The sequence below is a fragment of the Rhyacophila brunnea genome, unplaced genomic scaffold (genome assembly GCF_057557595.1).
Source record: "Rhyacophila brunnea isolate RB1 unplaced genomic scaffold, BYU_Rbru_1.0 scaffold_16, whole genome shotgun sequence".
In the NCBI taxonomy this organism is placed as follows: Eukaryota; Metazoa; Arthropoda; class Insecta; order Trichoptera; family Rhyacophilidae; genus Rhyacophila; species Rhyacophila brunnea.
Genome location: NW_028232816.1, coordinates 9,484,644 through 9,500,690, shown reverse-complemented (window position 1 = coordinate 9,500,690; position 16,047 = coordinate 9,484,644). Strand labels below are relative to the sequence as shown.

General features: G+C 34.0%; 1 protein-coding gene across 1 annotated transcript in view; it reads right to left on the bottom strand.

Moving 5' to 3' along the window:
* Positions 1–5,473: 5,473 nt before the first annotated feature.
* The window catches only part of mi (cyclin E-interacting protein minus), a 31,440-nt gene continuing 20,866 nt past the window's right edge, over positions 5,474–16,047 (bottom strand). The window contains exons 6-7 of the mRNA XM_085943609.1: positions 11,991–12,166; positions 5,474–8,621 (exon numbers count right to left, since the gene is read on the bottom strand). Of these exons, the coding sequence (XP_085799735.1) occupies positions 8,243–8,621; positions 11,991–12,166 (555 nt within the window). The 3' untranslated portion in view covers positions 5,474–8,242. The remainder of the gene's footprint in view (positions 8,622–11,990; positions 12,167–16,047) is intronic.

Genomic DNA, 16,047 nt, shown 5'->3' with positions numbered 1-16,047 from the left:
CTCGGTCCAACTCTTGCGCCTCCCGCCATGACAGACCTGCAGCACATAGGTCGCTTTTGTAGCACCGCTGTGGGGTGAGGGAGGGCCGGCCATGGCAACGGAACCCTTGAGGCTGTGCCATAAGGGTACGAAGTGTCACACTCTTTGGCGGCATCAGGAACACTTGTCCTAGCCATGTAAAGGTCGTAAAGCGTCTCCATGATTAACTTAATCACCGAAGGCTGCCGTGTCAATAAGCTAGGAGCGGAATGCACAATCTAAGATTTCGTTCCTAAGGATAAGTCGCCGAAAAGCATGACTTAACTATAGACAATCCTGAGTATAGAGTTAAGGAATCCTTAACCATAGACTACTTTTGTTATGAACACGCCCCCTTCTGTATTACCATTTACCACTGACAGCTGCTGTCAAAATAAATTCGCATGTCTATAACACAGTCCATACACTCAAATTCATTTGACAATGTATCTCAATATGGATATTGATAGTGTTAATTCGTTTGGCATGTACTTGCAGAATATTATTTTATTTTTATACGCCAGCCCGCAGAAATACAAAATACCAGATGAAGAATGACACTTGATGCTAGTGATACCATGTTAAAAAAAAATCTTGTGGTGCCTGTGGAATCACGTATAATGACTTATAACGGAAACATAAGAGTATTATAATTAAATATTAATATGTATTTATAGTTATTGCATTTATAAAATGCAGTTGTCATATTTTTGTCATCGTTTAACGATTATAAAATAATTTACCTAACGAGAATTTTTAAATATGGTATTATTTTCAATAAAAATGATCTTAACTAAGGACAGTGTTTCTGCATAGTGTTTTCTGCTAAGGAAATTTTAGTTATGACAAATGTTTCTGCATTCCGCTCTAAGATAATATCTTAGTGTAAAACGACTGAAACGTCGAACTTCTCAGAAGGTAAGAGCGGAATGCACAATCTAAGATTTCGATCCTAAGGATAAGTCGCCGAAAAGCATGACTTAACTATAGACAATCCTGAGTATAGAGTTAAGGAATCCTTAACCATAGACTACTTTTGTTATGAACACGCCCCCTTCTGTATTACCATTTACCACTGACAGCTGCTGTCAAAATAAATTCGCATGTCTATAAAACAGTCCATACACTCAAATTCATTTAACAATGTATCTCAATATGGATATTGATAGTGTTAATTCGTTTGGCATGTACTTGCAGAATATTATTTTACAGCTGCATACTGCCAGCCCGCAGAAATACAAAATGCCAGGTGAAGAATGACACTTGGCGCTAGTGTTACCATGTTAAAAAAATATCTTGCGGTGCCTGTGGAATCACGTATAATGACTTATAACGGAAACATAAGAGTATTATAATTAAATATTAATATGTATTTATAGTTATTGCATTTATAAAATGCAGTTGTCATATTTATGTCATCGTTTAACAATTATAAAATAATTTACCTAAACTATAAGAGAATTTTTAAATATGCTATTATTTTCAATAGAAATGATCTTCTAAGGACAATGTTTCTGCATAGTGTTTTCTGCTAAGGAAAGTTTAGTTATTACAAATGTTTCTGCATTCCGCTCTAAGCTAAAAATATCTTTGTTTATTTATTCTATTTCTTAAAAAAGTTTTTCAACAATTAGAATGATTTAATATCAATAAAGAAAAATAAATGTCACGGTTTATCGCTTTACGCTCAGAACAACGGATGCGTCAGCCAAATATGAACCGTCGTAAAACGGATGACGTACGCTGGGTCACTTCGTTAATAGTGCACAGCAGTATATTTAGTTTTTAAATCTCATATTATTATTGATTAAGTGAACTTATAAAATAAACTAACATTGCGTGGGTAATATTTATATTGTAAATCAGCGTTCCTTCGAACTCATATTTATTTCTGATGTATTTATGTGTCATTAAAAGTATGTTTCTCTTATATTATCGTTCTTATTTATTATTCAGCTACGACCTACTACTCATGTAGTGCTGCTTTGTTTTTTTTTTATTATATTATTGAATGTATTTGAGTGGTTTAGAAATAAATGCGTTAGTTTGTATTTTCGTAAAAGTTTCGCGATTCATTAAATCTTAAATGTGAAATTATTAAAAATTAACTAGCCAACATTGTTATAAAACAGAAACTGGCGTTTTTGTTTCTAGTCCTAATTTCGTGCGCCGATCATAAAGTGTGTAAAAAATGCTACACAAAACGCTACCACAGGAACATTGGACTACCGTTTAAAAAGTATACAATGACCTCATTATAATCCTGTACAAACTGAAAATCCACTTGGATCGCAATCGCTTTGCGCACATGAACGGAGTATTGTTCATAATACTGCTACATGTTCTACTTCGCGAAGTGAGTGATACACATATGAATAACAATGAAAAGTTGAGTGATGTCTTCAAAAATGCAGGCAGTGCATAGCACTTGGATGGTATTAGAGGAGCCGCCGCTGGTCACGTCTCTTCGGGGTTTCGGTCGTGAACGTTTTGAAACTGAGAGATTCCAGTCATGCCGTCAGCGAGCCGCCATTGAAATACATTAGTTAGATACTGAAGTTTCAGTCTCGCCTTTTTTGAGTATTCACCTGAGCGGATGGCCTAAGAGTAATGGGGAGATAAGAGAACAGACTGTGCGGTCTCTCATCGTATTGAAAGAGAAGCGAAATTGGTTTCGGCTTGATCGCACGATATAGACACCTCAAAAGAGTTTGTCATATAGAAAACGTTTTCTTCATTCGTTGTCTTTTGAAAGATTAATCGGATAGGGAAATATAATAAAACAACAAATTATAACAAATAGACATCTTCATCAATGCTTGTTTTATTTATTTTCAATCATATTTACAATAATTTATTAACTAACTATGTACTACATCTAATTATTAATGATTACGAACCGTATTATAATTTACAAAACTGAAAAAGTTAAGGCCGTCTTTAAATATTACATTTGTATTTTTATTATCTACAGTTTAGTGAGGTGAGAGTAGAGACTATTAAAACAAAACAAAAGGAAATTAATAAAACTTACGATTAATTATAATATCATTGGAAAAGGTGAATTAATAATTATTGCATTTTTAAAAAAAATGCTCAGCATTTGATTGCTTGCAACATTTTGTAAAATGAAATATACAGTCGAACTTGGTTAATACGATCACGGAAATAGCGAGATCTCGGATGTAATGAGGAAACATTCGTTGACATTTTAGTTTATGATTTTCTCCATACATTTATTCACTTTTATAACGAGCTACTTTTCGGGTATACCGAGCAAAACTGTTAATGTGTCGATCGTTTAAAAACAACATTTTCAACCCTAAGCAATAAAATTCGACCGGACTGATGCCGCCGGGATCGGATTACGTTTATGACACTAACTAGTTAAGTGTCTAAGTATCTAATTGGTGTTTTCGTCGACAACATTGAAAAAGTATCCATGCATATGGTTGAAATTGCATTAAAAAATCCACGCTTTGTGAAGTCAGTAGGTACCTACCAGCGCCGGTGGCTCAGCACTTCATTACAATAAACAACTTATTTTGTAGTTTATGAATGCCATGCTTGCTTCGGAGATTTTTACGATGGTTTTCAAATTTTTTATATTCTATGCTTAAATAGAACGTGGCGCGAAAAATGCTATGTAACGAGTAATGCTTATAACAAGCAAATTAAGTCGGTCCGTCTTCCTCGTAATAACCAAGTTCGACTGTATGTGTCGATTTCAAAACATGTACTGATATCATTGGGGAAGGGTGGAGGTACGCTGTTACGTGTCACACTTCACCGTAAAACGTTCTATCGGAAAAATGGCCGTATATTAAAGACCATCCAACCTCTTTGGGTCGTATAGTACTGACATAAAATTCATGTCTAAATAAAACACGGTTCTTATTGGTTTACACGGTTAAGATCCTACATAAATACTGGCGCTGCTAAGTAAAAAGACAGTGTTTTTGGTTTTAGTGAAATGAGAACCCAAGTAAAATTCCAATAATTTTAAATAATGTCGCTTAAAACTTGGGTTCTCATTTCACTAAAACCAAAAACACCGTCTTTTTACTTAGCAGAGCAGAATTATATAATAGTGCACATTAAACTTTGTCAGTAATACGTATTTGCTTTCATTGAACTAAGACTGCAAATTGCAGATGGTGTCGTGGGTTTATTTTTAAAATTCAATAAAATCCTGTGTAAACCATAACATAAGACAATAACGAGAAATTTATTTGGTCAATTCTATAATTTTAATAAATCATCCAGCGTGTCTTCCATGGTTGTTTACAATAACAATCAACTCATTTCTATTATTATACAATTGCCTCTCTCAATGTGATTTTATATAATAGGTACAGCTTTTCAATACCACACAATGTGAGTGCCACAGACAAAGTACATATTAAACATACATATTTGTAGATCTTTTAAAACAGGTAAATAATAACACATTCAAATTAGTGCACCTTAGTCTTATTGCCACCGTGTTGAAAACTACATGATATCAACTCTGTGTAGACCTATAAGACCTAAAGTAGAACTACAAGGTTCTAAGTATTTGCCAAAAATAAACACTTAGAACCTTGCAGTATTAGATTCGCGATCGGAAGATAATCAATACATTACTAATTTCATCGATATAGAATAATTAATTGGTCATATATATTTCTTTATGCATTTCATTAGAAAAATACTTAAGTAGTCTCTATACGATTACAGTATTTAAAATTTAAATTAATTGTGCGACAAGAGCCGTATTTGTGTGCTCGAAATATCCATTTCTTAAATTTAATCCCACTAAGCTACGTTTAATAATTTATGAACGCATGTTAGTACCCTTTTGTTTATAATGCGAATATATTATGAATACAAATAGTTATTAGAACTTAACGACGAGATGAAATGAGAAATGAATAGTTGCTTCAAAATTACAAGGGGTTATGTGCAGTAAAATCAAAAGCCTTTTAGTATTACAGCACTTGATGGAATTCTGAAACATTTTTAGTGCCATTGAATTGGTACCACTGACAAATTAATATTTTGTATATTAGTGCATTAAATATGGTGGCATTGTTTACAGCCACCATCTTTCCTGTAGTAATTAAGGTCTCAGTTATATATTAGCCAAACGTGATTTCTATTGTTGTACTAACTAAATATTATTTCGTGCATTTCCATAGATAATAAATTGTCGCACATTGTCCTTTCACAGGTTGCATTTTCATTATAACAGATAAGTATCAGAAAAAGTATGCAAATATGTAAAGTATGCAGTATATATTATATCTGTGATGAGAAAGAATTCATTTTTCGGTAGGGAAAGTAAGTCTAAAATCACTACCTTTCAGGAGAGTCAAAAGAAGATTTAGGTTTGGTCAACTTCATTTCTATGTTTATGTGGCATCGATTCGACTCAACCATTTTTCCTTTTTTCACAGAATTGCAAAATAATTTGCAACAAAAATTTCTAATAGGACATAATTGTCTTAATATATTACTCAAAATACCTCTAAGCCATGTAGGCAGACTTATATATTTGAGAAAGTATCGGATAAAGTGATATTTATAATGTGGTAACCTAATAAACACAAATAATGTTACATACAACCTTGTAATATTGAAACAGTGAAACAAAGTCTTACATACAATTTTAGTAAAAACAATGTTGCGTTGTATAATTTAGTATTGCCATTTACGATTTAGTATAGTTCTTCATAGTTGCCTTATATGTCAAAATACATATGGACTGCTTAATCTCCAACCAGGTCAACTCCATTTGGGCAAATTGTTCAGCAAGGAGAAAAAAACATAATAATTTAACTATCGAGTGAAATTTAACAATTCCTATGAATTAATAAACTATTTTAGCTTCCCTTTTATATAATAAAGAAAATTTATATAAAGAGCGGAGTTGTTCCATTTACGATATTGGAAATTTGGCTCCTGCTGTTCGGTGTTTTGTGTGAAGAACGATAATGCATTTATTTATAGGTTTAGGAGTTTGAAATTTTGTATGAGTATAGAAAACATGCTTTATAACAAAATCCCATTTTTGGTCAAAAGTGCAGTTGGCTGGTTTGTAGATTAAGCAGTTGATATTTCATCGTAATTTTTTCTCCACTCAAATTCATCTTGTAAAAATAAAATGTACACAGTATACACACGTCCTCCAGCGGTGTGTATACTTTGATTATAAGGCTAAGAATAATTTAAACATAAATAAAATAAATCATTCACGCGAGAAAATTTGATAAGTGTAATGCAGAAAGCTGATAAGGTCAAAATTCTGACGCAAGTAAAAGTTTCTATACGGCTTTAAATTAAGTCAAAACAAATAAAATCTTATCTCACACAATAAAACAAACAATTGAAATTATAATATTATGTAGAATATCACTCACGCAAAGAAAGCAACTTGGTACAATGATAATTGCTATTATATAATATAAAATTGCATGCACCCTTTTTTCCCTTAGCATTAAATCTATATGGATCCTTTCAGTATTACACCACTGGAACATTTTTAGTGCTGTAGAACAGAATATAAGTATTTCGTAGGTTGGCGTTTTTAAACATTGATCACTAAAATATTTAAGAGTTCGATATATATTTGGCTGTCATCTAACATTTCACCAAACTAGCTTAGAGCGCATTTGGATATCTGAATAGTATGTTCAAAAATGATCTTATATTGTGCCTAAAGCATAGTGTGCTATCAGTGCTCCATGGAAATTTGCATGTATAACATGGAAAGACTACAAAAGAAACCAATGGATATATGTCATCAATTCGAAGTATTGTAAAGTCAAATATCGAAAACGCATAGTGGTAAGTTGAGAATTACAACGTACATTACAAGTGTTTATTTTGGAGAAACAAAAGTAACAATGAGACATCTTAAAATACTACTTCATTGCTTGGTTTGTTTTGTCAAAAATAAACACTTTAGAACCTTGTAGTATTAGGCTCGCGATATGCGTACGAAACATGAATCCTCAGTAAAGGAGAGATCTAAAGAAAAAATAGTATCACAGCGTGGTATGCAGAGATGCACAACTCGAAAAGAGACAATCGCTGGATAAATCTTGTCGTCTGTTCGTTGGCACTGGATCGATAATAATATCGTCACTGTTCTGGCAGAAGACACTAATTCGAAAAAATTACATATTGAATTAATTATACCAAAATGTTCCTTATTTCAAACTTTACCGTCTGGAAACCTTCATAATAAATAAACAGTCTTTATTTTAAAATCATCCTTTTTACGATTACTTAATAAACTCACATGATAGATCATTTCAAACATTTTAACAACTTCAAAGTCAAATTACTCAAAACTAGTATTCTCCAGTTAGTGTGTTCTGCCAGAACAGAGACGATATATTCAGTGATTTCTGAAGAAGAAATGTCATCAGTTTGGAGAGGTCTTCGTCCAGCATTAAATGCTGGCAAATTTTGATTGATTAAGACTGATGATATGGAGTATAAGCCTTAGTATTCAGTGAAACAGTCATGAAAAACAGGAGACTTTCAAGTATGCTTATCTAGGAGATATCAATCTTTTGGTAGATAGAAATAAAAACATAAAAATTGGAAAAAAATTTCATATTTAAAAATCTAATACACAGACAATCCAAAGGTTTCGTATAACTGCAATATAATAAAATCTGTAAGTCAAGAATCCAATGTACATATGTAATTATTATTACAACAGAAGTATATCTAAATATAAGTGATCACACACATTGCCACTTTTGTATCAAAATTTAGAACAGTAAGTCATTACGTTAGAGTGATAAAAAATATACAAAAATACGGTACGCACTATTTAATATCCAATTCATGGGTGAAAATGTTTGTTGCGTTTTCCACTTTGCTGATGGGATACAGAGATTATGCCTGACTGAAAAATGGTACTATTTTTGTGTTTTTTTTTGTTTGTACTGTATTCAATTTGTGATTGGCAATGTCCATAGAGCGTTAATTAAAATTGAATTTAATAAATGCATTCAATTTAGATTTCCACTTGTAATAGAAGAATAATCCACTAAGGCCCCTTGCACATACAAACTTGAGGCAACCGCAAATTGCCAACTTGTGTGTAAGGGGCCTAAAGGTTGATCAACAGAAATTAAACCACAAGAACCAGATTTAATAACAGATGACATTATAAAAAACACTTCAACACAAACAATAACAAACGGAAGGAGACATTATTTGGAGGTCACCTATCAGCCGGGCCGTCCGCAAAGTCAAATGAGATCTGTCGTCTGGCCCTCAGCCGCTCCCTGTCGGCCACCTTCTTCAGTTCGATTCCAGCGCTAGCCTCGCTGCAGCTGTTGGACCTGATGTCTATGTTAACGGTTTTGTCCTGCAAAACACTCTTGGGAGGAGCCCCGCCCTCCGTTTTGAAGGTGCGCTTCTCTGGAAAGGAGTTCTCGCTGTTTACACTGTTCTTCGTGGCGGAGTGGCTCAAGGTGTGGGAGGGTGGTACGTAGCCGGAGAGCCGAGCCACGCCCGTCATCTGCTTGCCTTGCTCCTCCAGGAAAAGCTCGTCGATGGACCTGCCCCGTATCACGGCGAATACGTGCATTCTGGCGATTCTGAATACATCGATAAATATTACAATCTAAACAAAGATATTGTGCAACCAGAATATTAACAGATGCTGGATATTCAATTGGCCCTTGCATTGGATCAAACACACATTGAAAAAAACGTGTATGTTTTGACACATGTCCGGAAATCTGTACGTATGGAGTTTGCCGTATCACACTTCACTGTGAAATATTGTATCGAAAACATATGGTCGTATATTAAAGACAGTCCAATCTCTTTGGGTCGTAAAGTACTGAGATAAAATTCATGTCTAAATAAAACACGGTTCTTGTCAGTTTACAGGAAGCCAGCGGCAAACATATTTTGAAAATAGGCGATATACTGGATTATTTGTTAGGTTAGGTTTTCATTCTTGAATTCATGAATTTTGCAAAAATCGGCTATGAAAATTGAATTAATGTTCATATTGAATTTAATAAAATTGGAGACCGTATAGTATACGGTCATCTCTTTCCGCTAAGTAAAGCTCACGACAAACTGTGCTACGGTAAAATGTTTTATGTACAATTTACATGTAACTGTTTTGACCAGTTCTGGGATCAAATCTGAGACCCAGGGCTTCAGGGACAGTTTCACTAACAAGTAGGCCATATGGATATTACTAAGATGATTTATAGTGATGTCGGGAGTTGTCAGTCAGAAGTTTTTCAAAATGATACAATTTCAACAAACAGAAACTTCATTCATAAAAAAATATTTATTAATTACAGTAAATTCTTGTGAATTCAATATTGAACTGTCCTTTCAACTGAAAAAAATTAAATTTCGAAATACAAAATGGATGGCAAAAAACAGTAAAACTTGAAAAATGTTTTTGTTTAAATTTTGTAAAATTGTTCGTAATCACTGTACCTAAATAGATTTTATAAATTTTTGTGAAAATTTCTTTTTACAGCTAATTTCGAATTAGCCCTGTTCGTATTAACAGGGTTTTACTGTATTACATAGTATGTGCAAGTGCCATAAAGAAAGTTTTCATTTACTCCTGACACTAGCATTATGTAAAAACATCGTTACCTTGGCTAAAAGTAGTGAGTTGGTAGCCATTTCTTGATGGAATTTGAAACACCTCAGATTGTACAGTTATTAGCAATAATTGTTTGCAAGTAAGATAGTTGGATTGATAGCTTAATGGATAGAGCCATTGCCCAGATAATGAAAGATGTTATGTTGAATTACAGTCGAACTTGGTTATTACGAGGAAGATGGGACCGAATGAATTTGCTTGTTATAAGTATTACTCGTTATATCGTTATATAACATTTTTCGTGCGTCGTTCTACGAGGGTGGGTCAATAATTCCTTAGAAAAAAGCATTAAAACAGTTTTTATTTTTGTATTTTTTTTTTATTTCTCAACATAATAAGTATTACTCGTTATATCGTTATATAACATTTTTCGTGCCACGTTCTACGAGGGTGGGTCAATAATTCCTTAGAAAAAAGCATTAAAACAGTTTTTATTTTTGTATTTTTTTTTTATTTCTCAACATAATCTCCTTGGAGCTCAATACACTTGGTTAGACGTTTCTCAATTTTTTTTAAACCGTCAGAAAAATAAGTTTTCGGAAGGTCCTCAAAATAAGCATTTGTCCGATCGATGACTTCTTCATTTGAAAAAAAACGTTGTCCACTTAGCCATTTTTTTAAGTTTGGGAAAAGGAAAAAGTTACTGGGGGCTAAATCTGGCGAATACGGTGGGTGGTCGACCAATTCGAACTTCAATTCTTCAATTTTAGCCATTGATCGTGAATATGTGTGAACACGGGCATTGTCCTGATGAAAGAGGATTTTTTTCCTGTTTAAATGAGGCCGTTTTTCTTCAATTTTGTTTTTTAGCTGGTCCAATAAAGATGCATAATAATCCCCTGTTATTGTTTTTCCTTTTTCCAAATAGTCAACGAAAATAATTCCACGTGCATCCCAAAATACAGTAGCCATAACCTTACCAGCTGATTTTACGGTTTTCGCCTTTTTTGGACATGGTTCGCCTTTCGCAATCCACTGCTTTGACTGTTCTTTCGTCTCGGGAGTATAGTGGTGTATCCATGTTTCATCTACAGTCACAAAACGACGAAAAAATTCATCCGGATTGCATTGCATGAGCGACAACAGGGCTTTAGAGGCCACCACCCTATTGCGTTTATTGTCGACTGTGAGCAAACGCGGCACTCATCTTGCAGAAATTTTTTTCATGCCCAATTTGTCATGTAAAATAGAAATGACGCTACCTTTTGAGATCCCTGTAACCTCAATTATCTCACTCAACTTTAATCTTCGGTCACTTAACACCATATCGTGGATTTTATTGATCATTTCTGGTGTAGTCACCTCTACAGGACGTCCTGAGCGTGGTTTATCCTTTGTTGATGTACGAACACGTTTAAATTCATTTAACCAGTTATAAATAGTTGCAAGTGAAGGAGCAGATATGCCGTGAACTAAATCCAACTCATTTTTTATTTCCTTTGCTGTTAACCCTTTTATATTAAAATGTTTAATAACAGCTCTAAACTCAATTTTCTCCATTTTCCATTTTTCCATTTTCCACAAGCAAATTTTTTTTCTAAATGTACGAGAAACACACAACAACTTGACCAATCTGATTGAAACTTCGCAGCATACTGAATCGGTAGTGCCGCTGCATGAAAACAAACCGCTTACAGTACTAGTCGCGCCACCTGTCGGCTTTTCTAAGGACTTATTGACCCACCCTCGTATTAAAGCATAGAACATAAAAAATCTGAAAACCATTGTAAAAATCCCAGAAACAAGCATGGTATTAATAAACTACAAAAGTTGTTTATTGTAATGAAGTGCTGAGCCGCCGGTGCTGGTAGGTACCTACTGACTTCACAAAGCTTGGGTTTTTTACATGCAATTTCAACCATATGCGTGGATACTTTTTCAATGTTGTCGGTGAAAACACCAATTAAGTACTTAGACACTTAACTAGTGTCATAAACGTAATCCGATCTCAGCGGCATCGGTCCAGTCAACTGCCCGGTAAGATTTTATTGCTTAGGGTCAAAAATGTTGTTTTTAAATGATCGACACATTAACAGTTTTGCTCGGTATACCCGAGAAGTAGCTCGTTATAAAAGTGAATAAATGTATGGAGAAAATCATAAACTAAAATGTTAACGAATGTTTCCTCATTACATCTGAGATCTTGCTATTTCTGTGATTGTAATAACCAAGTTCGACTGTACTATGATACTAATTTCTACACACGGTACTAATTTCTTTCTACGATTCAAGAAAGCATTTCTTCAAAATCTTCATTCGACAACACAATTTCATACGTGATCCTCTTAATAAAGAAGTGCCCAAATAAACATAATCAGTTAGTTACTTGAGTAAGGTGTCACTGGTGGAGGCAGTAAGGGCGGCGAGGGCGTGCTGATGATGCGGCAAGGAGCACACCTTCCGGGTGAGTCTGGCCAGTGGCACCGCGTAACGCCGGAAGCTCTCATCGCTCACTCCCACGCCCTGACCGCGCAGGGCCTCTGCAACGGCCCACAGTAACTTCTGGAAATAAATAATCGAGGATAACATTAGTCATTCATAACGCTGAATGACCTCAGGCAAAGTGACATCCTGGCATGCCTTCTCTTTAATATTGCACTGGAAAAGGCTATCCAGAATACAGATATCGATACCAGCAGCAATGGTACAATATTTACTAAACCTGTACCCGCTAGCGTACGCCAATGATGTTGATATCATTGCCATGTCTGAATCGGTGCTGAAAAAGGCTGGACTGGAAGTCTCAGCCAAAGGAATGGGCCTACAGATAAATGAGACAAAACAGAATATATCAGGATAAGCTATAAGTCCATATATTGTCGAAATCAATCAAAAAATATGTACGTATTCTATATTATATTATATAATTACCAAAACCCGCCAAAAGCTAATGAAAGAAAAATCGTTTTAAAAACTCAATAACGTATAGAAACTGATATTATATTAAAATAATATAAACAAATGCATGCTTGTTTATATTATTTTTTTTATTGTTTTTATTTCAAAATACAATATGATGTGAAAAAACCCATTTGGCTCGAAACACTGTATGTGTAGCAGTGGCGAAGGGTAGAGGTAGGCTGTTAAGATTCGACATACATAATAGTGCATACTAAATTTTGTCAGTCATGCTTATGCTTATATGTTTTCATTGTACTAAAAATACAATTTGCAGATGGTGCTGGTTAGTTTTTAAAATTCAATTAAGCCCTGCCTAACCAAACCATAATAATACTAATACTATCGATCGAAGGTACTTGATGGAATTTGAATTTAATTTCTAATGGATTTAAGTTTTGTACCATTAAATGGTACAATGGGTGGAATGGTACAAAACTTAAATCCATTAGAATACAAACCATAATAGTTTAGGTATGCTATGGGCGAACCAACAAAAAAGTGCACACTTTTTCAGTCATATACTTATTTGTTTTCATTGAATTAAGAATACGTATTACAGATGGTTTACGAACAAATACGTTTGACGGACAAAGTTTAGTGTGAGTTAATTATGTCGGATTTTAACAGCCTACCTCCACCCTTTGCCACTGGTATGTAGGTGTATCAGGTGACATAATTCTGTCGGATGATACAGGGCAGGGTTGGCGAACGTTTTTACGTGCTAAAAATAGAGATTCTACTTTTCACCGTGTTTCTAGCCGAAGGCATATCTTTAATTCTTTGAATAATTTTTTCCTTGATTTCAAAATTTTTCAAGAGATCATGGGAGCATTTAAACTACATTTATTTCATATTATATTCCCCATCACTAAACAGTATTTCATTTTTAGTGAAGTATGTTAGAGGCAAAATAACAAGCAACTGTTACATTTGAATGACTGCCGATAAATTTCAATAAAGGCTTTTTGTTCGTCCTTCATTTTCTCAAGGAGTCATTTATGGTTTGTCTCATAATACCGTTTCACTGACAAGGTTCTGCATACCACTAACCCAGAATACAAAATACACACTGCTTTATTGCCTTTGTTAATCAAGCCATACTCTTCAGTCCACCAACTTTGAAAGTCTCTGCTGCTTGATTCTAATAGTTTTTGTTTTTTTTAATTTCCACTAGCCATATTAAATAGGATTTATTAAATTATGCATGCACCACTCTTCACTGACGCTTGCTATGGCTAACATCAGCTGGATCTAATAATTATTTTAACCAACAACAAACATAACCTCCAACGATAACAAAATTTGTTAGCTACACTGCCATTGGCAGTGTTGCCAGCTTAAATATATAGGTATACGGAAAACAGTGGCGAAGGGTGGAGGTAGGTTCTTAAGATCCGCCAAAAATAGTGCACACTAAACTTTGTCAGTCATACGTATTTGTTTTGATTGAACTAAGACTACAATTTACAGATGCTGTTGCTTAGTTTTTTAAATTCAATTAAACCCTGCAAAAACCAAGCCATAATAGATAATAGTAAAAAAATACTCGTCTATCTATAAAATATATAAAATTATACAATTAAATCAAACATAACTTTGAATATTTTATAGGTAGAATAATATTTTTTATCCATTATAGTTTGAGTTAGGCAAGGCTTAATGAATTTAAAAAAAATGAAGAATATGTGTAATATTATGTATTCTTAATCCAACGTAAACAAATAATATGTATGAATGAAAAAGTGTACGCAAGTTTGTCGTATCGACCAAAATATACCAAGACTATTATGGTTTGGTTTAGGCAGGGTTTAATTTAATTTTAAAAACTGACCAATACCATCTGTAAATTGTAGACTTAGTTCAATGAAAACAAATACGCATGACTGACAAAAGTTTATTGTGGACTATTTATGTCGGATATTAACAGCCTACCTCCACCCTTTGCCACTGACGGAAAGATAAAATATAAATAAAGAGTCCATAAATACAATGCATAAAAAAAACGAATTTCAAATCGTTTACATGCCCCGTCAGCACACCGTGCCATACGCCAAACCCTGATATAGGGTGACCTCATAATCTAACCACCTGACCAAGTGGTGTAGTGTTGTTGGGTGGTTTTTTGTTTTTGTTTAGCGTTGGTACATGTGGATACAAAGGTTCAGACAATTGTAGTTATTAGGGAAAACTGGTTGATTTTGAAGACTAAGTATACTTACTACCAGTATAAAAAAATACTTTGTATCAAAACTTGTTTCAAAATACTTATGTACTAGTATTTGAAATACAATATGGAGCGTTTGGCGTGCGTATGCGACATAAGTATCATACTGAACTGGAACTAAAACTTAACTCCATATTAGTATTTGAAATATCGGTTTCAATAGAATTGCTAAATATACACTGAGCTGGGCTTTTCGCAATGTCCGTTTTATTATAAAATTTTGAACACATTTTAAATTTATGAGTTGTTTTATGTTATGTTATAATATTCTTGTTAACACTTTACGGTCCGGGAACGCCACATTGGCGTCCTTAGCGAGCCGAACGTTACGGTCCGGTGACGCCGACGTGGCGTTTTAACTTACGCATATCTTTATTGTGAAAAATAAATATGAAATTTAATATTTGGTTGCAAGATCTATCGACAGATGGTTGAATGACATGTGCAAGAAGTAAAATCACGATGGAAAAAAAAATATTTCGGGGTTTTTACAGAGATGGCGGACGTAATACCATTCAGTATTTTTTGTACCTATACCATATTTTTAATTAGTTACAAGCCCGTTTCTAGGCGGGTGAATCACGAGACATAAACAAAAAAAGGTAATGAACACTCAGTTATATTCCAGTGTCGTCACTTCAACTTCGAAATTTAATTGTCGACCCTTTTCAGTGGCAGTCAACCATTTATGAACCTGCATTCTTTTTTAAAAAAATGAACGCGAATTTTAGCTATGAAATTGCGTGCTATTTGATATTTTGTCTTTAATGGTTTACTACCCATGAAACGTCCACCATGCCTCATCATCCATGATAGAAATTTTATCTTGAAAATGAGAACAGTTATAAATGTGAACTTTATCGCGTTGTTATTTTCGTTCGCTTTTTTCGGGAGATTATTGCTTGTGTAACTGCATAAATAATAGCTATTATTATTTATATTTGTTGCACTAATTTCATTGAAAAAATAATTAATCTAAGTATATTTTAGCTAGGATATATATTTTTTATTAGTTTTATCTCCAAAAACACTTTTTAAAATGGAGGACCAATCGTTTTTAGAAGAAAACTATGCGGATTGTATGTCAGATATTCCCAGTGACTGTGAATATATCGGAGATTTTAGTGATATTGAAACAGACTCATCTGCTCCTTTGAGAACACGCCCACATACAAAATATTTTGCGAGTGATTCTGAGGATCTCCGCCGAGAGAGAACAAGCTATTTGAAGGATTATCAGGAGTAACATTTGACACTG